Source organism: Hyla sarda, chromosome 6, assembly GCF_029499605.1.
Source record: "Hyla sarda isolate aHylSar1 chromosome 6, aHylSar1.hap1, whole genome shotgun sequence".
NCBI classification, from domain to species: domain Eukaryota; kingdom Metazoa; phylum Chordata; class Amphibia; order Anura; family Hylidae; genus Hyla; species Hyla sarda.
In genome coordinates, this window is record NC_079194.1 from 142,043,947 (window position 1) to 142,071,404 (window position 27,458).

Consider the following 27,458-nt stretch of genomic DNA (forward strand, 5'->3'; position numbering starts at 1 on the left):
GTTGTAGTGTATTATATAAATAATATGTAGGAGAAGAGGACTATACAGCAGCAGATGCGTAAGGTGCAGGTAGTGTAGGATGCAGTGTATTATTTTATGTAGAATAAATATAAGGTGGAGCAGGAGTGGGCAGTAATTTACAGTATATACATTAGGTGCCGGATGAGGGGTAGGTATGGATTTATATAAAAGTGGAGAAGGATGTAATGTAGCAGGTTTATAAGGCATACAATGAGAGGGATATAATGCAACAGACAAATCAGAAGCAGGGTGAGATGTATGTAGTGTAATTCAGCAGGTACATGTTATACAGTGGGAGTGAGATGTAGCATCAAAGGAAATAAACGTAATGTAGCACATATAGGTGGAGTAGAATGCTGTGTAGGAAATAACAGAGGAGAAGGATGAGATAAAGCAGATAAAGGAGGTGATTGTTGAGTGGGATATCATATAGGTACAGTCAAGCAGGTACGGTAGTAGGTATTGGAGCAAGCATATTGGATGTAGTGTAGTATATAAGTATGTAAATGGAGGGGAAAGTAACTTAGCAGATTCATAAGGTGTTGGTTGAATAGGATGCAGTGTAACATATTAATAAGGTGTAGAAAGAGATGGTTGCAATGTTGCAGATACACGAGGTGTAAGGTAAGTGGTATGTAGTGTATACATTAAGCACTGGGGGCATAGGCTATAGAGTGCTGTATATAAGTAGGGTTGAGGATAATGTAGGGTAAGGGTAATGTTTTAGAATCTGCTGCTAACAATGGGGTGTGAGGTGAACGCCTTGGTGCATTGTGTGGGTATTGACAGTATTTTCTACCATGACTTGTAGGGTCTAGAGGAATCTACACTCTGTGTCCCCCTCATTCATTCCCTCCAGGAACTCTTTGCCCTAAAGGACCCCTCACTGCTAAGCCTAGAGGTGTCTGGATTAATGACAGCATTTCCTGATATCAGGTAAATTGTTTGATGTTCCACATGGCTGAGGGGAGCAATGATGGGAGGATTAGATTTGTCCAAGACCCTGAGGGTCTGTGGCTGATGGCAGGGTTAAAGAGTACCCGTCAAGAGCTTGATACATTTTTTAATCCTCACAGTTCACTCCCCCATCCTGATAAACCACCACCTGCCTTTATTTTTTTAGTTTTCTACCTTGATTTTGTTCAACAAACTGGGGTGTTTCCCAACTGGCGTGACATCAATTGAAGCCCTGCTGGGGAGAACTTCCTCCCTCATTCAGTTCATTGTGTGATGGGCTGCAATTGACCGCACACACACCCTCAGCTCTCTACACTGAACTCTACAATGTGTCAGATCTGCCCAGCAGTTTGCAAAGGGAGCTGAAATATTTAGCACAATATTCAGTATTATGCACAGAAGGAATCATGGGGAGATTTATCAAAACCTGTCCAGAGGAAAAGTTGCTCATAGCAACCAATCAGATCGCTTCTTTCATTTTTCAAAAGTTTTAAAAATGAAAGCAGCAATCTGATGGTTGCTATGGGCAACTCAGCAACTTTTCCTTTAGAGAGGTTTTGATAAATATCCCCCCATGACTCTACAGTGTCTCTCAGCTCAAAAGGAAAAGGGATCTGAAATATTCAGCTCAGTTGAGGTCCCACCTGCATTTCCTGACTTATCTCATGGCCAAACATTAAGGGGTTAAATTAGGGCTGGGCGGTATACCGGTTCATACCAAATACTGAAATTTTTTTCCTGCACGATATAAATTTTTTCCCCATACCGCAATACCGGTTTGGCCCCTCCCCCTCGGGAATGAATGAATTATCAGCCCAGGGCTGCGCTGTTCCCATCAGGGAACTACTCACATGTCACCCGCGAGCACTGTTCTCCCCCCCCCCCCAATTAATTATCAGCCCAGCGCTGTCCCCATGGGGATACTACTCACATGTCACCCGCAAGCGCTGCCCTCCTCTTCCTCCTGTTTGTTGCGACCGCCAGCGCTGACACGCTATACCAGTGGTCTTCAACCTGCGGACCTCCAGATGTTGCAAAACGGCTGTCCGGGCATGCTGGGAGTTGTAGTTTTGCAACATCTGGAGGTCCGCAGGTTGAAGACCACTGCTCTATACTGTGCGGTATCCCTATGCCCGGGCTGCAAAAAACAAACAAAATAAACTTGAACTCACCTCCCGTTGGTCCGGTACCGGCCTCATCTGCTTCCTGGGGTCGTGAACGTCTGACAGCCTTCAGCCTATCGCTGGCCGCAGCGATGTTACGCCTCGGCCAGTGATAGGCTGAGCCCACTGTCATGTAAGAAGCCGGCCAGAGCTCCTTACATGACAGTGGGCTCAGCCTATCACCGGTCGAGGCGGAACATCGCTGTGGCCGGTGATAGGCTGATGGCTGTCAGACGTTCCCGTCCCCAGCGTAAGGCCGATGTAGGAACATACGTTAGTTTATTTTGTTTACCTTTTGCAGCCCGGGCATAGGCATACCGCATAGTATAGAGTGTCAGCGCCGGCGGCCGCAACAAACAGGACGAGGAGGGCAGCGCTTGCGGGTGACATGTGAGTATTTACCCCGATGGGGGAGCGCTGGGCTGATAATTAATTTTGGGGGGGGGGCGGTCGGGCGGAGGAGGAGGAAATACCGTTATATACAGTGGAACCGCCAAAAGTTACATAAATACCGTGATACACACATTTGGTCATACCGCCCAGCCCTAGGTTTAACTTTGTTAAGAAGTATATTAGAAAATTCAAATAGGCTAATCTATAATATATTAATTTTTATTCCCAATGACAGGTACCATTTAATAATGGCAGCTCCTTTGTTCTCCACAGTGATGATCACGTGTTGGCATTGCTAGAGCTGCGGGGTGATGTGACTCGAGATCTCCGTTGTACGGTCCTCAGCACCATGCACCGTCAGGCTCTGACTCTTCCAGATGACTACCGGCCTATTTTTATAAGTATTCCCGTCCCTTCCCGAGCACCCTCATTTTGCCTTCACCCTAGCTCCTGTGCCTGAGGTATGACAGCTGAGGTTTTACAGGTGCTCAACCGTGGACAACAAGAATGTGAAGAAGTAATAAATAGCAAGTAGGGGTCCTGCCGATGGTGGTGACCACCGTAGCAGCTTTTGTCGTGTCAGAGACCACTTTTTTCTGTGGACAGTTCTCATTAGCATTTCAGTCATCTTCCTGCTCATCGAACTTCAATGATATATGAAAGATGAAATAAAGCTATTGTATTATGACCAGCAATACAACTGACTAATAGACTTTTTCTTATTTTCTTATTTACCATTTTCAAGATCTCTGCTTACTGTCAGTAAATAGAAAGTGAAAACCTGTACTCACATAGTGTGGTCTATGTATTTGCAGGTAATGTTAGGCGGGGTTCACACACCATATGCATACTATACTGTTGAACTAGTCTAGAAATTCCCACACTAGAATCTTTTGCAACGTATGCTGCAGATATTTTACATTACAAATGAATGGGATTTTTTCAATTTACACTGTACTTTATGTTACTGCAGATTTTGCAACAAATACACTGTGTGTGAACCTGGTCTTAGAAAGAAAGAAAAAATCCCTGTAGGTTGCTTTGTAACCCCTGCTCTCTGTTTTCAGACAGAAGTCTGATAGACAGGACTGGAGTGAGCATAGAGCAGTGCAAGTCCTGCCCTTACTTTCTGGACTTTGTCCTAGCTGAAGCACAGGCTGGGACAAAGGGACAGGATTATGTTCTGAATGTTGTAATAACTCATGATTTCTATAAAAAGGAAATAAAATTTTCTTATGAAGTATATTAGAAAGGTAATTTTTTTGCCAAGATATACGACATGTTTTTGACTCTTACAGTGCCAATTTTAATAGACTTAACCCCTTAAGGACCCATGGCGTATGGGTACACCCTGGCTCCCTGGTGCTTAAGGACCCAGGGCGTTTCCAAGTCATTTATTTAAAGGAGATCTGCAGTATTATCATGGTGTGAAAGCACCCTTTCAGCCTATGGCTGCTGGATCCGGCTGGGACAGGGGAAAACCGGGCTCTCCCGTACCCCAGCTGGACCGGCGCCGAAATCCATTTATTTTAACCCCTTAACGGTGAAGGACGTAAATTTACGTCCTCCGCCGGCTCCCACGATATGCCGCGGGGTCACGTGGTGTCCCCGCGGCATATCGGGTCGGTCCCGGCGGGGACCCGCGGCTAATACAGGACATCACCAATCGCGGTGATGCCTTGTATTAACCCTTCAGACGCGGCGATCAAAGCTGACTGCCGCGTCTGAAGTGAAAGTGAAAGTAACCCGGCTGCTCAGTCGGGCTTTTCGGGACCGCCGCGGCAAAATCGCGGCGTCCCGAACAGCTTACATGACACCGGGACGAATGACTGCTCCGTGCCAGGCAGGAGCAGTCAAGCGCTGATAACACTGATCACAGGCGTGTTAATACATGCCAGTGATCAGCATGAGAGATCAGTGTGTGCAGTGTTATAGATCCCTATGGGACCTATAACACTGCAAAAAAAAAGTGAATAAAGATCATTTAACCCCTTCCCTAATAAAAGTTTGAATCACCCCCCTGTACGTGGAAAAATAAAAAAGTTATAGGGGTCAGAAGAGGACATTTTAAAGGTATAAATTTTCCTGCATGTAGTTATGATTTTTTCCAGAAGTACTACAAAATCAAACCTATATAAGTAGGGTATCATTTTAACCGTATGGACCTACAAAATAATGATAAGGTGTCATTTTTACCGAAATATGCACTGCGTAGAAACGGAAGCCCCCAAAAGTTACAAAATGGCGTTTTTTCTTCGATTTTGTTGCACAATGATTTTTTTTCCCGTTTCGTCGTGGATTTTTGGGTAAAATTACTGATGTCACTGCAAAGTAGAATTGGTGACGCAAAAAATAAGCCATAATATGGATTTTTAGGTGGAAAATTGAAAGGGTTATGATTTTTAAAAGGTAAGGAGGAAAAAAACGAAAGTGCAAAAACTGAAAAAACCTGCATCCTTAAGGGGTTAATGAGCCGACCGGAGTCAAACGGTGACTCTGGTCGGCTCATTTTTGACCGGACCTAAAACCGTAGTATACTACGTGGTGTATCGTGGTGTGAAAGCCCCCTTAGACACTTATCCCCTATCCACAGAATAGTGTCTGATCGAGTGCAGGAGGCGGCTGACATGCCCCCTCCATGTAGCTCTCTGGGAGAGGTGAAGATGTAGCATTTGTGCATCCTCTTCTCTCCCATAGAGCTGTATGGAGGGGGTGTGTCATCAACCTCACTGGGAGAAGAGCCGTGGCAATGCCAGGTCCCCATCGCGGAGGGTCCCAGCAGTCAGGTAGTACTCCTTTAAATAAATTTTTTTACACAAATTTACTTGTTAAAATGAGGGTGCGTGTTTTACGTCAATAAACTAAAAATAATTAAAATTGAATATCTGCGTAAACATGACCATACTCCCTAAATTGCGCTACTTTTTTGAAACACTGCCGATACATGTTCCGTTGTCTGCGCTGCGATCGTTCCAATTCGCTATCTTTCGTTTCATCTGGGGTGGCAAGAGGCATCGACTCCCGATGTCGGTTATGTTGGCGAGTAGACACACGGGGGGGTCTGTCGGTGCCTGATGTAACTAAGTATTAGTGGGCTGCCCACTTGCGCCATTTGGCCTCATGGTCCACCTATCATGCCTATAGCCGTTGGATGGAGCTTGAGAAACTATGGCTAGCTCCGGTCCACCCCAATACCTTCCTCTGGAGTACCTTCCCTTCTGTGATCCCCTCTAGCCCCCATCTAGGCCCTATCTCCTTCTCCAAAAATATCTGGGGATATTGCTCCAGGAAATTTTGATTGTTCTCCCGTGTCTCCCCTTTACGCTCTTTTCTCTACCACCCAGCTTTCCCCCCAGGCCTGACCTCCTGTATGGTTAGGGAATGGGGAAGCAGGGGACTCTTATGCTGGGCTGACTTAGTGCAGCCTCTGTCCCGAGCATTGCTACCCTTTGAGGATTTAGTTTCCCGTTATGGTCTTCCCTCCTCCGAGTGGCTCCATTATCTCCAACTCAGGTACTTCATGTTGTCCGATCTAGGTTCTTATGAGGTTTCCTTACCTACGGCCTTCGAGCGGTTATGCCGCTCGGGACCACAGATGAAAAGGATTCTCTCTGATATCTACTCTATTCTCAATGCCCCCCCCATGGGTCTCCCCCGTCGCATGATACATGAGCCATTGGGAGGAGGACTTGAATGCCGCTATTACCCTACCCCAATGGCAGATAATTTGGCAGAGGGCCTATACGGCCTCTATATGCACAACATACAAGGAAATGCAGTGTAAGTTGCTAATGGGCGGGTATCACACTCCTGCGCTGCTTAACAAACTGAACCCTACCATCCCCCCTCAGTGTTGGCGTTGTGGGGTGGTTCTGGGTACGGTCTTCCATATATTCTGGTCCTGCCCTGTCATTGTTCCGTTTTGGGATGTGGTGAAACGACAGGTCTGGAGGTCTGTTTATGCATATGGTTCTGGCAGCCAAAATCCTGATTGCAAAATGCTGGAAACGTTCCCATCCCCCATCAGAGACTGATCTGGTAGTGAGAATCAGGGAAATCTGCTCTCTTGAATACCTTACTGCCTCTCTTAATAGCTCTTTCCCTCTATTCCTTTCTGTTTGGGAACCTTGGACAGGTTTCTGGATAGCCTCCTTAGTCTCCCCTCCCGCTATCTTCCCTTTTCTTCTGGACCCCCCCTTTATCCCTTCTCTCTTGTCCTTTTTGTATCATCCTGTTGTTTTTGTTTGTCTTGTCTGCTTGTGATTCGTTTCTTATTGCTCTGTTGGTGCCCAATATTGGGCCTCTTGGACTTTCTCTTGTAGAATTCCTAGTCTACACATTGCCTGCCGGTTGAGACTATTATGGTGTGCTTTATCTTGCCTTTCTCCTGTTTTTGTTGTTGTTGTTTTTGATTGACTCATACTTTATGCTACAATGTATCTCATGGTGTTCTAACTTTATATTGTAAAACCTTAATAAAAATTACAGTTGAAAACATTTTTAATAAAATGGAATATCTGCAAACAAAAGTTTGAATTCTGCTAAGTGATAGGGTACGTTCAAACTGTGGAATCTCTGCTCGCGGAATTCTGAGAGCGGAGATTCCGTCAGGCTGCTGCCGCCGAAAATACTTTGGCGGTAGGACCGCGGCTATGCAGTACTCACGCAATTCAGCGAAAAGAATGAACATGTTATTTATTTGCGCGGACCAATTTCAGCGGCAGATTTGTCCGCCACTGAAATTCCGCAGTGTGAACGGGTCTCGCAGAAGACCCCTTCACACTGATGGTACTGATCACTGCGTGGAATTCTACTCGCGGAATTCCGCAGTGTAAACGTACTCTAGAGGGAACCAGTCATTAGAAGAAGATTTTACCATCTACTGTATAATGCTACCCTTTATATATGGTAAAATCTCATTTCATTTCTGTGAACCTCATAAAGGGTTGATAAACTACCTAAATGTCATTCTGAATGCCTTGAGGGCTGCAGTTTTTAAAATTTGGTGATTTATGGGGCTAACATACAGGTCCCTCAGATCCACTTCAGAACTGAATTGGTCCCTAATGCTAAGTTCACATGTTCAACTATGTTCAGGGTTGTGGGGACAAGGTTGTGACACCGGACATCATTACAACCTGACAGGTCTCATTCACTTTAACTTTAAAGTAGTCCAGTGGTGACCCAGTGGTGAACAACTTATCCCCTATCCTAAGGATAGGGGATAAGTTTGAGATTGCGGGGGGTCTGACCGCTGTGGCCCCCTGCGATCTCCTGTACGGAGCCCTGACAGCCCGCGGGAAGGGGGCGTGTCCACCTCTGCACGAGGCGGCGGCCGACACACCCCCTCAATACAACTCTATGGCAGAGCCAAAGCGCTGCCTTCGGCAATCTCCGGCTCTGCTATAGAGATGTATTGAGGGGGCGTGTCGGCCGTCGCTTCGTGCGGGGGTCGACACCCGCTATCTGGCCGGAGAGCCTGGCCCCCGTACAGAGAGATCGCAGGGGGCTCCAGCGGTCGGACCCCCCGCGATCTTAAACTTATCCCCTATCCTTAGGATAGGGGATAAGTTTTTCACCACTGGACTATCCCTTTAAGGGTACGTTCAGACGTGCGGCTTTTCGCAGCGGATTTCGCTACGGATCCGCCGCTGAAGGACCTCCTATATACTGCCTTTATATGTGCCTGCTCAGAGTGGCATTACGCCGCTACAAGCAGACACACTGCGATGTGCGAGTCGCTGCGTGCATGCATAGTATACTTGCACATGGCGGCAGCTCTCGGCCTAGCTCATTGAGCAAGGGAAGCGGCCGCAATGTGTGCGAGTACACCGCGCATGCACATCGCAGTGTGTCTGCTCGGAGCAGCGTATTGCCACTCCGAGCAGGCACACTTAAGGGCACAGAGGTCCTTCAGCGGCGGATCTGCAGCGTAAAATAAGCTGTAAATCCACACTTGTGAACGTCCCCTTATACGGGATTGTAGCCAGGGGTCAAGTCCTGGGAAAAAAGTGTGGGAACTCACCCAAGATTTCCAATCAAAGACTGATCCTGCAGGATTCCTGGAAATAGCAATGGTGTCCCTGCTGTGGAAAAAGTGCAGGAACTCAGTTCCCATGCGTTCCTGCAGGACTTGAGCCCTGAGTGTAGCAGAGAAAAAAAATCCTGCATGTTAAAATTGTGAAAAATAACAGGAATCTAATGGAACCCCGATGGACAGGGTCCATCGGGGTTCCATTAGATGCCTGTTATTTTTCCCAATTTTAACATGCAGGATTTTTCTCTCTGCTACAATCCTGTCATTTCATCATCATGCTGTGAATGCTGATGTGGACGCAGCCTGAAAAATAGGATTCTGACATTTTCTGACAAATTTGGATAACTGCTGCTAAATTTATAACTTTCTTAAAAAAAAAAAAATTACAAAAATAAAGAATGTGTAATACGTGATATATGATGCAACATAACAGACATATTGTAAATGTGAATTAATAATGTGAGACGTTTCATACAAGCAGAGAATTTTACATTTAGAAAAATGCTAATATTTTATCATTTAGTTTAATTTCAGTTTTTCACAAAGAAAGCTAATGGACCAAAATGTACCAGTAACATAATGTAAAGTGCCAGAATCACTTGGATAGGGGAATGCATTATAAAAGGTATGAGGAAGTACGGCTCGGGAGGGGTTAAATGTCTGTGACTTCCCCGGATTGATTGACAGGTGTCTGCTGTCATTGTATGGCTGACGCTGCTCCGTACTGGGCAGTCTGTGGATAGCGCAGCAGTAGTCGTCGTCTTCCGGTTATGATGCAGAACCGGTCCCTGCCGGGGCTGTGCTGTCAGTCATGACTTACCCGGTACCGAGTTTCCCCGAATAGACCGCACTCCACACAAGCTTTCACTCTTTAGCTGAGCACGTGTAAGACGACGTCACTGATCTAGCTCCTCCCATTAACGTCTAACGCCCAACGCCCAAACAATAGTTCCACCCACTGATAACATAACGGGAAGGAACGGGCAGCCGGATGTCACGTGTCTTCCTTACCGGCTATTGTCCTAAGTTACTGGTATTACTGGTTCCGTAACAAAATGACGAAAAAGGTAATTACTGAATTGGGCCATAATCATATAGGACAGTCATGTATTGTATATATAGTCCTTATCATATAGGACAGTCATGTATTGTATATATAGTCCTTATCATATAGGACAGTCATGTATTGTATATATAGTCCTTATCATATAGGACAGTCATGTATTGTATATATAGTCCTTATCATATAGGACAGTCATGTATTGTATATATAGTCCTTATCATATAGGACAGTCATGTATTGTATATATAGTCCTTATCATATAGGACAGTCATGTATTGTATATATTGTCCTTATCATATAGGACAGTCATGTATTGTATATATAGTCCTTATCATATAGGACAGTCATGTATTGTATATAGAACATTATCATATAGGACAATCATGTATTGTATATAGAACATTATCATATAGGACAGTCATGTATTGTATATATAGTCCTTATCATATAGGACAGTCATGTATTGTATATATAGTCCTTATCATATAGGACAGTCATGTATTGTATATAGAACATTATCATATAGGACAGTCATGTATTGTATATAGAACATTATCATATAGGACAGTCATGTATTGTATATAGAACATTATCATATAGGACAGTCATGTATTGTATATAGAACATTATCATATAGGACAGTCATGTATTGTATATAGAACATTATCATATAGGACAGTCATGTATTGTATATAGAACATTATCATATAGGACAGTCATGTATTGTATATAGAACATTATCATATAGGACAGTCATGTATTGTATATAGAACATTATCATATAGGACAGTCATGTATTGTATATAGAACATTATCATATAGGACAGTCATGTATTGTATATATAGTCCTTATCATATAGGACAGTCATGTATTGTATATATAGTCCTTATCATATAGGACAGTCATGTATTGTATATATAGTCCTTATCATATAGGACAGTCATGTATTGTATATATAGTCCTTATCATATAGGACAGTCATGTATTGTATATATAGTCCTTATCATATAGGACAGTCATGTATTGTATATATAGTGCTTATCATATAGGACAGTCATGTATTGTATATAGAACATTATCATATAGGACAGTCATGTATTGTGTATAAAACATTATCATATAGGACAGTCATGTATTGTATATAGAACATTATCATATAGGACAGTCATGTATTGTATATAGAACATTATCATATAGGACAGTCATGTATTGTGTATAAAACATTATCATATAGGACAGTCATGTATTGTGTATAAAACATTATCATATAGGACAGTCATGTATTGTGTATAAAACATTATCATATAGGACAGTCATGTATTGTATATAGAACATTATCATATAGGACAGTCATGTATTGTATATAGAACATTATCATATAGGACAGTCATGTATTGTATATAGAACATTATCATATAGGACAGTCATGTATTGTATATAGAACATTATCATATAGGACAGTCATGTATTGTATATAGAACATTATCATATAGGACAGTCATGTATTGTATATAGAACATTATCATATAGGACAGTCATGTATTGTATATAGAACATTATCATATAGGACAGTCATGTATTGTATATAGAACATTATCATATAGGACAGTCATGTATTGTATATAGAACATTATCATATAGGACAGTCATGTATGGTGTATGTGTGTGTGTGTATATAGTCCTTATGTGGAGCAGTAATGTAATATGTATATTTGGTAATTGTCATATATAGTGTGTAGGTGTTATCTTATTGCCATGTGACGATGCAGCAGTCATGTATGGTGTATGTGTGTGTGTGTATATACGGTAGTCCTTATGTGGAGCAGTAATGTAATATGTATATTTGGTAATTGTCATACATAGTGTGTAGGTGTTATCTTATTGCCATGTGATGATGCAGCAGTCATGTATTGTGTATGTGTGTGTGTATATAGTCCTTATGTGGAGCAGTAATGTAATATGTATATTTGGTAATTGTCATACATAGTGTGTAGGTGTTATCTTATTGCCATGTGACGATGCAGCAGTCATGCTTTGTGTGGAGGGAAGTTATCTTAGTGGCGTCAGGGTCTGAGTAGGTTAAGGACATAATGTTGGGTGTTTAGCCGCACTGGTATTACTGTAAGATACTGATCTCTGGCTTCTAGATCTTCATGAATTTCTCTCTTTGCAGGCAGTCCCTAGGCTCAGGTTCTCCTCTCCAGCTGGAGTGTTCACCTTGTGGTACCTCTGACAGGGGAGAATGGTGGTGGATGCTGCTGGCCAGTCGTGTAACACAATGTCATCTACCTCTCCCAAGAATAGTGAGGCACTGGCCAAGAAGAAGTCCTCACAGATAAATGGCTTCCATGGGAACGCTTCTGGCTCCACTCAGCCTGGTCCTAGCAGACCCCTCAGTAGGAGCCTGTCGTCGGGTCCGATGGCCCAGCGCAGGCTGTCAGGATGTACAATGTATATGGGCACATGTAGCTGGATGCGTCGCAGTGAAAGCACCTGCACCCTCAACAGCAGCGGCAGCTCTCGGGGTAGAATGCGCCCAGCTGGGTCTCTGCCGTCCGTCAGTAAAGCTGCTGCTTCTGACAACAAGACTGTCAAGAGATCTTCCTGCCTCCTTGTCGCTCTTCGACCCACTAATGTGGAGCAGGAGAGAGATAAGTTCTTCCTCTCCAACTATAGCTACAATCCACAGTTCCAATACCAAGAGCCCATGTCCCTCAGTGTGCTGGAGAAATACAGTGAGGCATCAAACCAGTTCCTGGTCCAGGTAGGTAATCACCCCATGCCCAGCAAAACAGTCCTACCAGGGTTCTAAAGGGACATGCTAAGGAATACGAACAATGCCTTTCATTTTAATTGAGGGGTAACAATTTGTGTCCCCCTAGCCATCTGACATCCCCATTCTTGGGGACTCTGTTTAGCACTAAACATGAAGAGATGAATTGAGAAGGTGTCTGTGAATGAATGTGGTTCCCTCCATTTCCGTAACCAGTTTGTGTAAGTCCATAAACTACAATAGAAATATCCAGACTTCTGTATGACTTCCTCGATGACTCTAGGAGGGCAAAGGGAATACCTTCTTTTCCGATAAATGAAAGTCTGTGTGTCCCTTTCTAAGTTTTATTGTAGGTTGTGTACCCCTGGTATACAACGTTTTCTGAAATCTTCATATTGGCTGCTAGATATCAGAACAACACACTTGCACACTATACGTCTGAAAAAGAAACCTCTCGCTTTACAGCTGCTGTGAAGGTGCTGTCAGCAGTTCCATTGACACTTCTGGACCTGCAGGCAATACCAATAAACACATGTATGATGCTGCATTGTTGTGACCTCATGTGTAGCCTCAGCAACTTCTCTGTTGCATATGTTTTATTGTCTTCCCTAAGGCTAGGTTTCCACTGAGGTTTTTCATGCAAAAAAGCCCATTTTGCCGCACAGCATTTTTTCTGTGAAAAAACGCTGTGGCCACATGTTAGCTTCAAGTCAATAGTGAACTGCAAAATGCCAGATCCACTTGGCATTTTTCAGTTTGGCGTTTTTTAATCTTTTGGGCGTTTTTCAGCTCTTTTTGGCTGCTTGGCAGTTTTTCAAAAAACGACCTCTTGTTGAGACTTTGGCGTTTTTCTCCCACAGAAGTCTATGGGAGTAAAAAAGCGCCAAGAAGAAGGCCATGTGGGTTTTAACTTTGGCGTTTTTGCCGGCATTTTTTATTCTTTTTTTTTACTTTAGTGATCCCAAAAAGTGATGGAGATACCTTTTTTTTTTAATCTTTTTTTTTTTTAATTTATTTTTTTATTAAAATTTTATTTAACGAAATGTATCTTTTTTTCTAACGATATTTCTATTATTTTTTTAACAAAGATCAATTTATTTGGGTGGGCAGGGAACTAAAAATGTAGCCGACAATAATAAAAATTTAGAAAGGGGCCATATAAATGTAAAAATAATATATTTGTTATAATTAATTTTGTTAAACTTTTTTATTAATAATGTATTTTAATAATGTGTTGAATAAATACTTTTTTCACTTTTTAGGTAGTACTACTACTTCCAGCATGGAATACACTGTTCCATGATGGGAGTAGTAGTACATGTACTAATTGACAGATCGCGCCGGGAGTCATGTTGCGATCCTCCTGTATAATATATAGATCCGGGCAGCCGGCCACTCTTCTGTGGTCCCCTGCATATATATATATATATATATATATATATATATCTATATCTCATTATACAGGAGGATCACAGCGGCTGTCAGGAGTGACATCCGCTGTGGTCTTGAAAACCTTTTTTTCTTTTAAATCAACTGGTGGCAGAAAGTTAAACATATTTGTAAATTACTTCAATTAAAAAATCTTAATCCTTCCAGTACTTATTAGTACTGAATGCTACAGAGGAAATTCCTTTCTTTTTGGAACACTGATGACATCACGAGCACAGTGCTCTCTGCTGACATCTCTGTCCATTTTAGCAACCATGCATAGCAGATGCATAGCAGATGTATGCTAAGGGCAGCATGGTGGCTCAGTGGTTAGCACTGCTGCCTTGCAGTGCTGGGGACTTGGGTTCAAATCCCACTAAGGACAACAATAAATAAAGCGTTATTATTATAATAACGTCAGCAGAGAGAACTGTGCTTGTGATGTCATCAGAGAGCATTCCAAAAAGAAAATAATTTCCTCTGTAGTATTCAGCAGCTAATAAGTACAGGAAGGATTAAGATTTTTTAATAGTAGTAATTTACAAATATGTTTAACTTTCTGCCACCAGTTGATTTAAAAGAAAAAAGGTTTTCACCGGAGTACCCCTTTAACTGCAGGTAACACTGCTCCCAACATGGAGTACACTCTGCTCAATGCTGGGAGCTGTAGTACCTGCATTAATAGACAGATCGCAACAGGTGTCAGAAGTTACACTCGCTGCAATCTGTCTACTAAAGCTCGCAGCATGGAGCAGTGTGTGCTCCATGCTGAGTTAAGGACAGATCACAGCGGGTGTCACTCCTGACACCTGATGCAATTGTCCTATCTATTGCAGAGATGTGGAGCGGCTCTCTACAGCACTTGCATCTCTGCACTATACTCCGGCCAGTAATATGAATAGAATTCATATCTCTCATTCATATTTCCCACTGAGAGCGGGGTTTGGCTGCAACCATCTGGAAAATCCCCACTCTGGGTGGAAAATATGAATGAGTGAGGTGAATTTCTATTCACATCACTAGCAGGGCCGGCATTGGGGGGGGGAGGGGGCAACACGGGCAGTTGCCCAGGGCCCCCATCCAAAAGGGGTCCGTGAAAAGCTTTAGGGCATTACTAACACTACTGCATTTTGCGCAAAATCGCGGTAAAATTGCTGTGTTTTTGCTGCAATTTTGAGCAAATCGCGCTAAAATACTGTAGTCTTAGTATAGTCCTAAAGCTGTCCGGGCTGCAGAGAGTCCATAGACAGCACTAATAGACTTACTATGGACCTTCTAGGACCTGTGATGACTCCTATAGGCTAGGACTTGTTACGCCGAGCGCTCCGGGTCCCTGCTCCTCCCCGGAGCGCTCGCGGCGTTCTCCTCTCTGCAGCGCCCCGGTCAGACCCGCTGACCGGGAGTGCTGCACTGACATTCACGATGGGGATGCGATTCGCATAGCAGGACGCGCCCGCTTGCGAATCGCATCCCAAGCCACTTACCCATCCCGGTCCCCGGCTGTCATGTTCTGGCGTGCGCGGCTCCGCTCTCTAGGGCGCGCGAGCGCCAGCTCTCTAATATTTAAAGGGCCAGTGCACCAGTGATTGGTGCCTGGCCCAATCAGTCTAATTAGCTTCCACCTGTCCCTGTCCATATAACCTCACTTCCCCTTCCGTTCCTTGCCGGATCTTGTTGCCTTGTGCCAGAGAAAGCGTTTAGTGTTGTCCAAAGCCTGTGTTCCAGACCTTCTGCTATTGCTATTGACTATGAACCTTGCCGCCTGCCCCGACCTTCTGCTACGTCTGACCTTGCCTCTGTCCAGTCCTTCTGTCCCACGCCTTCTCAGCAGTCAGCGAGGTTGAGCCGTTGCCGGTGGATACGACCTGGTTGCTACCACTGCAGCAAGACCATCCCGCTTTGCGGCGGGCTCTGGTGAAAACCAGTAGCAACCTAGAACCGGTCCACCGACACCGTCCACGCCAATCCCTCACTGACACAGAGGATCTACATCCAGCTAGCCGAATCATAACAGGACTCCTGATGATGTCATCGCAGGTCTTGGAACATCCATAGTAAATCTGTGCTGTGTGTGTATGGGCTCTGTGCAATGGATAAAAAAGAAGTTCCCTTACGTCCTAACCAGTAGCACAGATGGGGTTACTGGTTACCCGCGAACTGGTTAGGATATATTGAATATTTATTGAAATAAATCAATTAGTGAAAACACACCCACAATACCCTGTATAAGTAGGAGGGTCACCTTCTGTCCCCTTGTGTTTTTTCTGTCCTCCCGGAGAGTGGGACAGATGGTGACCCCCTTTTCTAAAAGAATGCCGGGGTTCTTTTTACGTAGGCCATTTGCCTTTCTCCCTTTGTCCTATTTTTCTGGGCTTTTTTTTTTTAATCCATTAATCTATTAGGGTTTTTTTTTCTACTACTTCCTTGGATCCTCGCGATCCCATTCCCGGAAGTGCATCAGCGGCGTCTGACGTCTCTTCTCCTTTCTCTCGATGACCCCCGCTCGGCATTCTCCTTCAGCCCCCTAATCTCTTGAGATACAGTTTTTTCACTTTTGAATTAGTTTTATTAAAACTAATTTTTTCCCTTCTATCTCTGCCTCTGGGGGCGGGGCTAATCCTAGGCACCAACTGGGGAGGTATTTAAACCTCCTCAGTACTGCCGCCTGGTCTCTTTGAGCGCAGTGCTGTTGGTTTGCTAGCAGTACTGTCTTTCTGAGACTTGAAGCTGTGCTTCAGTACAATCCTTGTGGATAGTACCTTATATGCTAAATTCCTTTTGTCTATTCTCACAGCTCTTCTAAGCTTGGGTACTTGTCAGCTCTTTTAATCTAGCTGCTTTATTGAGCTTGCTGCCTTATAGAATTGTTTCTCATATTCCCTAGATCATGTATACGGAAGGCTCTGCTGACCGTGACGGCCAGGGTAAAAGAACCGCCAAACGGAAGCACCTCTCTTGCCATGAATGCAACGTCCCGCTTGAGGATAATTAAGAATTTTCCAGGTGCCCATCTTGCAGAGCGAAAGCTCTACCACCTCACCAGGCGGAGCATACTGTACAGGACATGTACGTTTGGGTTTCTTCTAACATGTCTGCCATGCAAGCTTCCATTGAGGAACTCAAAAAAGTTGTGTCCCAGAAGTGTTCCAAACCTGCTTCACCTCCTAAAATGGAAATCTCTGCGGATCCTGAAAAAGAAGATCCCAAATCATCTTCTTCTGATGAAGAAGTCGCTGCCTCTTATTTTTTTTCCTTTGGAAAAAACCCAGTGTCTTCTAAGATCCATTCGGTCGGGGGAGCCTCTACCTCCGCCTCTAAAGACCTAGGGTCTTTAAAGCGGATGACACCCTTTTATCCGTGCTTAGAACGGAGTGGAAAAAAACAGAAAAGGGTCCGGTCTTAACTAAAAGGTTTAAGACCATGTCTCCTATCCAGGAAACTCAGCTTCCCTCTTGGGGCCCTGTCCCTAAAGTTGACATGGCTGTTGCAAAATTGCCCAATAGGACCGTGGTTCCTGCCGAGGACGGGTCTTCCTTGCAGGATCCAATGCAAAGGAAGGCTGATGCTTCAGCATCGGTGGCGATTGCTTGCTCCGAGGTAGCAAAAGACCCGGCTTTCTAACATCCAGTCGGGGTTCCCAGGGATGAAATTTTTTCATCCTGTAAGACGGCCAACCTGGCCGTTGATTTTTTATTTTATTTTATTTTTTTGTGCGATGCTGCTACTCAGCATCTGAAGTTAACCTCTAAATCCATGGCCCTGGCTTCCGCTGGATATCATCCCCTGTGGTTAAAACTTTGGAAAGTTGACACCTCTTCCAAGAATACCCTATGTGCCATGCTTTATGAACCTGGCATTTTATTTGGTGCAGAGTTAGACCGCATAATGGAAGGGCTGTTTGACAAGAAGGGAAAGTCCCTTCCCTATTCATCCTTTTGCGGTCGGTGCCGGTGTTCTGGGGGCAGATCAGCTTCCCAGCCCAAATCTTAGAGATTGGGGCAATCAAAGCCAGGGTGGGAAACGCTCTCGTGGCTCCAGAGATTTAAAAAAAAAAAACTCTGACTACGGGGTTCTATGAAGCTCTGGGTTCCCTGCCGGTTTGACCTTTCCAGTTTCTCATCCCGCCCCCCATATTCCTGTAGGTGGTCGTCTTCACCATTTTCTAAGCGCTTAGTCTCTCCACATTCAGGACCCTTGGGTCCTGAGAATAATCTCGGATGGATATTCGATAGACCTCGAATCAATTCCCCTATCCAGGTATGTGGAGGCAAGAATTCTTCCACCAATCAAACAAGCTGTGCTAGAAACCTACATTCTGGAATACATCCAGAAGAATGCTTTAGAGGAAGTTCCTCTTGCAGAATGGGGTCGGGAATTTATTCTCCACTATTCCTAGTTCCCAAGGTAACGGGAGACTGGCGAATGATTATAGATCTGAGACACTTCAATCAGTACGTAAAGCGCAAACGCTTTCGTAAGGAAACTATTCAATCTGTGGTCAGCCTTATTGCGCCAAGGGATTACCTGGCTACTCTGGATTTAAAGGATGGCCTACCTTCATATTCCCATTCATCCTGTATCCAGAAAGTATCTAAGGATCGCAGTTCAGGTAGGGGTAGTTCTAAAACAGTTTGTAGCCCTCCTGTTTGGAATTTCTTCAGCCCCACACACATTTAGCAAAGTTGTGGTAGCAGTAGTTGCTGCTCTAAGGCTCCATGGGCTCAGCATAGTTCCCTACCTGGATGATTGGCTCCTCGGAGCTCCTTCTCTAGCGATCCTGTCCCAACATCTTCAGATAGTCAATTGGGCCAAATCCATTTTCCTCACAACAACATCAGTGAGGTTACTCGGCCTTATAGTCGACATAGTCTCCATGACTCTTTACCTCACTCCTGAGAGGAAATCTCAGGTTCAAGAATCGGCTCTTTTTCTCTCAGTACCCCGAAGAGTGTCCATTCGCACTCTCATGCGGCTTTTGGGACTTATGTCTGCTACCGCAGATGCAGTTCCCTGGGCTCTTTGGCATCTAAGCCCTCTTCAGTCAGAGGTGCTTGCCACTTGGAATCTCAGGCCATCAGGCCTAAACAAGTGTCACTCCCTGTCCCATTCAGTCCGGTCCTCCCTCAGATGGTGGTCTCACCTTGAGGACAGCAAATCAATGATCCAGCACTCTTGGATCATACTTACTACCGACACGTCCCTTGTAGGTTGGAAAGCGCTTCTCCTGGATCTAACAGTGCAGAGGTCTTGGTCTCCACAGGAGAGAGTGTTAACCTCCAATCTCCTCGCGATTTGGGCTATCAGGTTGGCACTCCTCCACTTTGCTTCTCTTCTTCAAGGGAAAGCAGTAAAGATCCAATCCGACAGCATGACGGCTGTACTGTATATCAACAAACAGGGAGGCACTCTATCACAAAGCCTCCTCAGAAAGGTGGGTCTGATCTTGGATTGGGCAGAGAGGAACCTAGCCCATTGGTCGTCAGTTCACATTCGGGGGTCTCTCAATGTGAATGCCGACCGCCTGAGCAGAGGACTTTCATCTGGAGAGTGGTCTCTCCATCCAGAAACTTTCAAACAGATAACGCTCAGGTGGGGTGTGCCGGAATTAGATCTTATGGCAACAAGGTTCAACACCAAGTTGATGAGATTTTGCTCCCTGTACAGGGAGGAAAACCCAGAAGCAATCGATGCTCTCTCGATCCCATGGAGGTTCAGGCTGGCCTACATCTTCCCTCCAATTTCCTTGATCCCGAGGGTATTGATGAAAATCAGGGAGGACCAAGCCTCTGTCATAGCCATAATTCCATTTTGGCCCAAGAGAGCTTTGTTTACCCAACTCCTTCAAATGAGTCGGGGACAATATTGGAGGCCTCTCCCAGAGCAAGCACTAGTGTCGTGGGACACTCACAGCTGCTCAAATCTTCAAATGTTCAACCTGACAGCCTAGAGGTTGATCAGTCCCTTCCATATTTAGAAGGGCTTTCTAGTGCGGTCTTGAATACCGTGATCTTTGGTCACTCAATCTGGGGGCCCCATTTTTTATTTTTGCCAAGGCCACACTTAGTCTAAAACCGGCCCTGTCGGACGGAGTACAGAGCAGAGATGAAAGTGCTATATAGAGGCGCTCCGCATCCCTGCAATAGATAGTACGATCGCATCTGGTGTCAGGAGTGACATCTAGGGCGATCTGTCTATTAGTACAGGTACTACTCCTCCCATCATGGAACAGTCTGTTCCATGCTGGGAGTAGTAGTACTACCTAAAAAATTTAATAGGGGGGTGAAACACACACACACTTTATTAAACACTTTATTAAAATACATTACTATAAAAAAATACGAAAAATTCATAATAAAAAATATAATATTTTTAACCTCTTAAGGATGAAGGACATAGCTGTACGCCCGGTCCTGGTATATAACGTGGGGTCACGCGTCATACCGGGTCGGTCCCGGTGGCTAATGAATGCCGGGACCCTGGGCTAATAGCGTGCGGCACCGATCGTTGTGCCGTGCGCTATTAACCCTTTTATAAGCAGCATTCAAAGTTGATCGCCGCATCTAAAATGAAAGTGAAAGCGTCCCGGCAGCTCAGTCGGGCTGATCGGGACCATCGCTGTGAAATCGCGATTTCCCGATCAGGTAGAACACGAGCGGAAGTCCCCTTACCTGCCTCCGTCGCATCCGATCTTTGACTGATTGCTCCAAGCCTGAGCAATTGACCGCCAATAACCCTGATCTTTGCCGTGTTAATGCACAGCAATGATCTGTGTAGCAGATCAGTGCGTGCAGTGTTATAGCCTCCTATGGGGGCTATAACACTGCAAAAAAAAAAGTGTGAAAAAAAGTGAATAAAGATCATTTAACACTTCAAAAAGTTTGAATCACCTTTTCTCATTTAAAAAAAAGTGTAAATAAAAGTAAACATATGGGGTATCGCCGCGTGCGGAAATGTCCGAACTATAAAAATATATTGTTAATTAAACTGCACGGTCAATGGCGTACACGCAAAAAAATTCCAAAGTCCAAAATAGCGTATTTTTGGTCACTTTCTATATCATTAAAAATGAATAAAAAGCAATCAAAAAGTCCGATCAATATCAAAATGGTACCGATAAAAACTTCAGATCACGGTGCAAATAATGAGCCCTCATACCGGTCCGTACGCAGAAAAATAAAAAGTTATAGGGGTCAGAATATGACAATTTTAAACGTATACATTTTCCTGTATGTAGTTATGATTTTTTTTTTTTTTTTAAGTAATACAAAATCATTTTTACAGAAAAATGTACAACGTAGAAATGGAAGCCCCCAAAAGTTACAAAATGGCATTTTTTTCTTCAATTTTGTCATACAATAAAAAAAATGTTTCGCTTTGCCGTGGATATTTTGGTAAAATGACTAATGTAACTGCAAAGTAGAATTGGTGGCGCAAAAAATAAGCCATCATATGGAACTTTAGGTGCAAAATTGAAAGCGTTATGATTTTTAGAAGGTGATGAGGAAAAAATGAAAATGCAAAAATGGAAAAACCCTGCCTCCTTAAGGGGTTAAATGGCCCCTTTCTACATTTTTATTATTGTCAGCTACATTTTTAGTTCCCTGCCTGCTGACATAAATTGATCCCTGTATAAAAATTGATTATATGTTGTATATTATGTTGTTATAAAAAATATAAATTTCGTTAAATACTATTTTTTCCATCCCTACTACATCCTTTATTTTTTTATTTTTTTGGTACCCAACTAAGTTTTAAAAAAAAAAAAAATGCCAAAGGGGCCAAAAATGCAATTTCTACTCAAAGGCAAAAATGACTGAAAAACACCAAAATGCAGGGAAAATCAGTGGCAGTTTTCCTAGCATTTTTTCGGGCGTTTTTAAGCCTAGAAAACCGCAAGACAAAAACCTCAGTGGAATCCTGGCCTAAATCTCCCTCATTGAAATTCTGTTAGGCTTCCAACATACACAACTTGTGTGGTCTGAAAAAAGGCACAAAAACTGCCCTCATTTTTTTTCTTCCATTATGCATTTTTTTTTATTTCGTTAAATTAGTGTGTATTAGTACAGTTGTTTTTAAGTCATGTAATTCTTTCATCGTGACTTAAAGGGTAACTCTCATTAAAAAATTTTTTGCTATTGCACTTCTTATTTCTAATATACTTTGTTTAAAAAAAAAAGTTTTCTATGTTTTATTTGTGCTTAAAAAATTGTTTTAATGAGAGTTACCATTTAAGGATGCCTGGTGACTACCGGCTAACATTTGGCCACAGCCTTTTTTTTTCTCCTGTAGTTCAGGTCTGCAGTTTAGGACTCCATCTGTCATTGTGACCTCTCTCCATCTTCACTGTGCAGGCACTGAGAATACTCAAGATAGTCCTGGATAAATATGGAAGTTATGAAAACTTTGAGTCACTGACAGGAGGAAATCTGCTCAGCAAGTGCCAGATCTGGGCATGTTGTCGGCGGTACATGCAAAAAGAGAGTTGCAGTGGTGAGGTGAGAGCATCAAGTTGGTAGAGAGGATGTGCTTAAAAATCAAAAAAATAGGATATGGGGTTACAAAAAAAAAAATGGTGTGGAGGGTAGTAAAAAGGACAGTTGCAGATTGAAAGGGAGGTGACACATGGAGGAGACCTGTGTAGTGATGGGTTACATGAGGAGTTGACACTTGGAGGAGTAGAGCTGAGGAGCATTGAAGTGATACATGTAGGAGGAGAGCTGCAGGTGATGGATGGTTACATGGGGAGGTGACGTATAGAGGAGAGCTGCGGGATGATGGAGAGTTACACATGGAGGAAAGCTGCAAGATAATGGAGGGTACACTTGGAGAATTATGGGGTGATGATGGCTTACATGGGAAAGTGACAATTGAAGGAGAACTGCAAGGTGATGGAGGGTTACATGGGGAGGTAAGTAGCTCTGACATGTAATTCTGGGTCTGCAGTCTTTTTTTTTTTCTGTCTTCACCCTTGTCCTGCATGCAGTGCATGTTGCCCCAGAGTCTTCATTTTTCTTTTCTCCTTCTTTTATAATGCTTCATAGCTTGTCTGTCTCTTTCTGGTGGCATCTAGGTGGTGGTCCAACTTACAGAAGACTTACTGTCTCAGGCAGTTATGACAAATGAGAACAGCCGGCCTACACTAACCATCAACTTACTAGGTGCAAGACAGCACTGGCTGGAGGGGATGCTCCGACATGAGATAGGTAGGCGCAAGCTTGACAATTTGGGTGGAGTTTCTAATGGGGTGGCGCCAACTTGTACTGGGGCAACACATCTGAATATTATTAGACTCATGGCAGACAATGGGTGCTCTAAACAGATACCTTTTACAGCTGAAAGGGACGCCAAACTGCCTTTTTGTGAAGCTGTAGCCCTTTTTACCTGTATTCGTGTAGCTTAGGGAACTTACATGGTTTTACCTGAAAAATTACCCAGAGAGGGTTGTTTGCTTAATTCTGTGAGTGGGTTCTTGGTGGATTTGTTAGTGTTTGTAATGATGCCTATATAAGCCTTCATTGCATCCTTCACCAAAGTAAACAGGCATTAGAAGGAATATGTGAAGTAGCCCAGGCAGGGACGAGTAACCTCTTTACTAGTTTTGCTGTTTAGGAGGTGGTTCTTATTAGATTAATTAAAGCAGAGCTTTGTTTTCCACTGTCTTTCCAGGAACACATTATTTGCGAGGAGTAAATGACGCCCAACAGTCCTGGCATGGTTCGGAAAACCGCAGACAGTTTGGATTAAAACCAGCCAACCCCACAGAAGAAGGCCTGGCCAGCCTGCACAGCGTGCTCTTCCGGAAACACCCATACCTGTGGCGGGCCGCCCTCCTCTACTACACCATCAGTCATGCAGCTAACTGCAGCTTTTCAGTCTTGTTTAATGATCTGCAGCAGTTTGTAGAGGACCCTGCGGTGCGGTGGGAGTATTGTGTACGAGCCAAAAGGGGCCAGAAAGACACAGGACAACCAGGCAAGACATTGGCCCACTTTTATCTATACTGTCTACTACTTAGACTGCCTAGTTTGAGTTAATGCTGGCTAAGGCTATATTCAGACGGTGCAATTTCCACCCTGAATTCTGCACAAATTCCGGAATTCCGGTAGACTTTGTGCAGAATTTCTGTATTCTCAGATCAAAGAAATTCTGCCGAAATTCAAGCCCCATTGATGTCAATGGAATTCTGTGCTGTGGAATTCCGCAAATTTTAAGATTGGTCTGATATTTTGGCGGAAAGCGGATATTCTGTGTGACTGGGCCTGCGGAATCCCATTGAAGTAAATGTACAGTAAACTCTGCAATCTGAACACAGCCAAAGGATGATGCAGATTTATCCCAGATGGCCCAGGCAGCTTTAGGGCAGGGTCACACGGGACACATCCGCAGCATGTTTCACACTGCGAATTCGCCAATGGCAGAGAGGGACTGCAGAGCGAGCTTCCAGCTGCTACAAGGTAGCTCTGTGTTTCTGCTCCTAGTGGAGGATTTCCCGCTGTAGAAATCCACTGCTACGAGCGGACACACAGAACTACCCGGCCGCAGCTGGGAGCTCAATCTGCAGACACTCTCTGACGGTCTTCGCCGCATCCGCAGCATAAAATATGCTGCAGATGCACCAGTGTGACCCTGCCGTTTTAATAATGTGATGCACTTTTTTTTTTTTATACCATTACCAGTATTTATTGCCCTATATTACCTAATGTTGAATATAAAGCAAATAGTATTAAAAAAAACTGCACCAAGCTTCCAGACTTTACTGCAGTCTTGAATGTCGATAGCTGTTACATGTGAGCTGTTACATGTGCATGTCGAGGAGCACGATTACATAAATCCTCTGAGCCCCTGAGAGAAATTCAACGTGTTTGCTTTTTCCCCCCCACTTTAATCTGTCAGGGAAGAGTCAGACACATATCTAATATGTATGGGGGCCTTTAGGCCTCACCCCAGAATATTATTGGTGCACATATTCAATGCAAGAAGCCTTTCACATCAGAATACATGTCCTAACCTGTTTTTTAAGAAAGGTCTATTGCTGTCTACCTGGCAAGGTTGTGTGATGCTCAGTATGCTTTATCACCTCCAGGTTGCTTCAGTAAAGATCAAGTGTACCTAGATGGCATCATACGCATCTTGCGTCACCGGCACACCATTGATTTCTGTCTATTAACTTCCCTGGGAAAGGTAATAACCATTTTTACAGGAGGAACATTGCCCTTTATCTAGCAAGAAAGTTAGTAACAGGTAATCCACAGCCCAGAGTGAAGATGGTGTACATTCTATTAATACAAGTCATCAGTGGCATACATTTCCACAGTATTCCATCCATACGGTAAATGCATGTTTTTGTTTGATTTTAAAAATTGTGTTTTAGTCTGCTTAGAACCTAGTAGCAGAGAAGTTGAGAGTTCTGGCTGCCACATATACTGGGATAATGTATATTAATCATTAGTTCTGATCACCTGTTTTTAATCTCTTTAAAGCAAATCTCACAATTTGTTCACCACACTAAACCCAATAAACAGGTTTATAGTGCTTGTGAACCTGATTCAACATGGGTATAACTTGCCTGGATCTGTGGTCCATTTTGAAAAAATCCGGGTATACAGGCACCATTGCCCCCAATGGAGGCGTGTCAGATTTGCTTCAAGAACATGGCCCATGTTGACCTTGAGAACACAATTTTAATTTTAGCATTTTAGTTTTCTCCTCTTTTTCGCCTTCTAAGAGAGATATTTTTCCATCCACAGACCTTAATGAAGGATTGCTTTCATGCAACTAATTGTACCTTGTAATGACACCATTCATTTTACCATAAAATGTATGGCAAAATAAAATCCTGTATTTTAGGGAGGTACAAAACACCTGCAATCTTGCAATTTTTAGGTTTGATTTTTATGCAATGAACTTTACTGTAAAACGGACCATTTTACCGTATGTTCAGTGGGTCAATATGATTAAAACAATACCATTACTATTTAAAAAAATGTTATCCACATTTTAAAAGTCCCCACAGGGAACTAGTTCTAGCAATCACTCCATTGCTATTACTGTTCAGTGCTATGAATTGGCATAGTGCTGATAAGTAATATCTGCGATCCACTTGTACAGCCTGCAAAAAGGCTGAGTATGTAAATGGATCCCAGAAGAGCAGCAATGAGGAGGTAAGGAAACCTCAGGCCTCCATCTTGACTGATTGGGACCCCTGTAATGGTGCTGTGGGTTGTTCGATGAGCCCCCTAGTGCTTTTGATGCTGTGACCAGTATGGATCATGACATCTGAAGGCTTCATTGAGGGCATCAGCATGGTCGCTGATAACAGCAGTCACTCAGTCTATGAAGGGATCGGGTCTCCTGTGCCGCTCACGATGTAAACATACACTCTGGTGCATTAAGTAACAAGGCGTCCATTGTGCTTAAGTGGTTAATCAAATGTTTACCTTGTTGTAGAGAGCCAAGGATTACTTGCTATACTGTTCAGATTGAGGAGTCTTTCCACTAGTGCACCCACCCGTCACTGAGTGTGGTATTACTGACATTGCTTGTTGTCTAGGTTGCCTTTGAGGACGTGGAGCGACTTCGTCCATTTGCTCAACTGGATAACATTCGTCTTCCTCACTTCATGCGGGACATGGAGAAGTATTATCACCATCTGGATCACATCATGGAGATGAACCAGCTGAGCGATGAGGAGCTCCAAAGCCTGCTCCCAGACTGAGATCTAGACACATTCTTCCTGCCTGTTTATATATTTATTAATTGGGGGAAAGCTGAACCTTTTATATACTGTATCACACAAGCCTCACATTTTATATTCTTATTTTTTATTTTATTTGGTTTAATCTTGTGTACAAAATGGTGGAACGCGTGAAAGGTCTTGAGCTGAGCACTGTTCCCAACAAGAGGACAAGTGTGGATCTCCATAGTTTTGTATGACACCTAGATTGTCCTAATTGCATCAATTTCTTGAATGGTAAAGTTTTTTTTCTCATTGACTTGGTCTGATTCTTGTCTGTACTCACTGAGCTGGGGCTTAGCACAGCCATCACTGGTTATTGATATGTATAAGACATGAAGAAGATGTAATCTGATTTTATGGCAGACAGGAGGCTCATATTATGCAATACTTCTCCGTTGGCAGCAAAAGGTTAAAACATAGCTATCAAGAAAAAAAGTCAGTTATGCAAATCAGGTAGCAACTAGGTAGCACAAGTTAGCTAAGACATGAGCAGGTAAATAATGTCCTCTTTCTTTGCTTTTCTGCAGCAAAAGATAAGTCTTTGCATTTATGTATATATCATTATTTTTTTAATATATTTTTTCTTATCCATTTTTATGTATGTATTGCCCTTTTATTCTCTTCTTTATATATCTATTCTGTTATACCTCATAAAATATTCCCCATAAAAATATTCTCCTTTTTATTTTATCATTATCTTCTATTCCTTATATATTATATTTTCACCTTGTCCAGTCACGACAGCACCACATGAGATTGCCCCCTATCAGGCCCATCGCTACAGGACAGGCAAACCAAGCAATTGCTTTGGGCCCCGAGCTGGCCTGGGGCCCTGAGCAGAGCCAGTGCTTGTCCTGCCGGGCCGTCCTCCTGCCCCTATCCCGGT

At 43.5% G+C, this 27,458-nt stretch overlaps 2 protein-coding genes across 4 annotated transcripts in view; both read left to right on the plus strand.

The window, feature by feature from the left end:
• EXOC3L1 (exocyst complex component 3 like 1) overlaps positions 1-3,862 on the plus strand; it is a 67,098-nt gene extending 63,236 nt beyond the window's left edge. For all 3 annotated transcript variants that reach the window (XM_056525328.1, XM_056525327.1, XM_056525330.1), the window contains 2 exons: positions 833-957; positions 2,808-3,862. In XM_056525328.1, the coding sequence (XP_056381303.1) occupies positions 833-957; positions 2,808-2,994 (312 nt within the window). In that variant the 3' untranslated portion in view covers positions 2,995-3,862. The remainder of the gene's footprint in view (positions 1-832; positions 958-2,807) is intronic.
• Positions 3,863-9,143: 5,281 nt separating this feature from the next.
• On the plus strand, positions 9,144-27,233 carry MATCAP1 (microtubule associated tyrosine carboxypeptidase 1). Its single transcript, XM_056525331.1, has 7 exons — positions 9,144-9,638; positions 11,809-12,399; positions 22,188-22,331; positions 22,907-23,039; positions 23,503-23,808; positions 24,920-25,017; positions 26,387-27,233. The coding sequence occupies exons 2-7, from the start codon at positions 11,878-11,880 to the stop codon at positions 26,549-26,551; spliced, it is 1,368 nt and encodes a 455-aa protein (XP_056381306.1). The 5' UTR covers positions 9,144-9,638; positions 11,809-11,877; the 3' UTR covers positions 26,552-27,233.
• Positions 27,234-27,458: the final 225 nt, after the last annotated feature.

What these genes read in the sequence shown, in the direction of transcription:
- MATCAP1 (XM_056525331.1), top strand. Translation starts at nt 11,878, where the DNA reads ATGGTGGTGGATGCTGCTGGCCAGTCGTGTAACACAATGTCATCTACC. An exon ending in CAAACCAGTTCCTGGTCCAG is followed by an intron (nt 12,400 to 22,187) that starts GTAGGTAATCAC and finishes TTCACTGTGCAG; the next exon opens with GCACTGAGAATACTCAAGAT. An exon ending in GAAAGACACAGGACAACCAG is followed by an intron (nt 23,809 to 24,919) that starts GCAAGACATTGG and finishes TATCACCTCCAG; the next exon opens with GTTGCTTCAGTAAAGATCAA.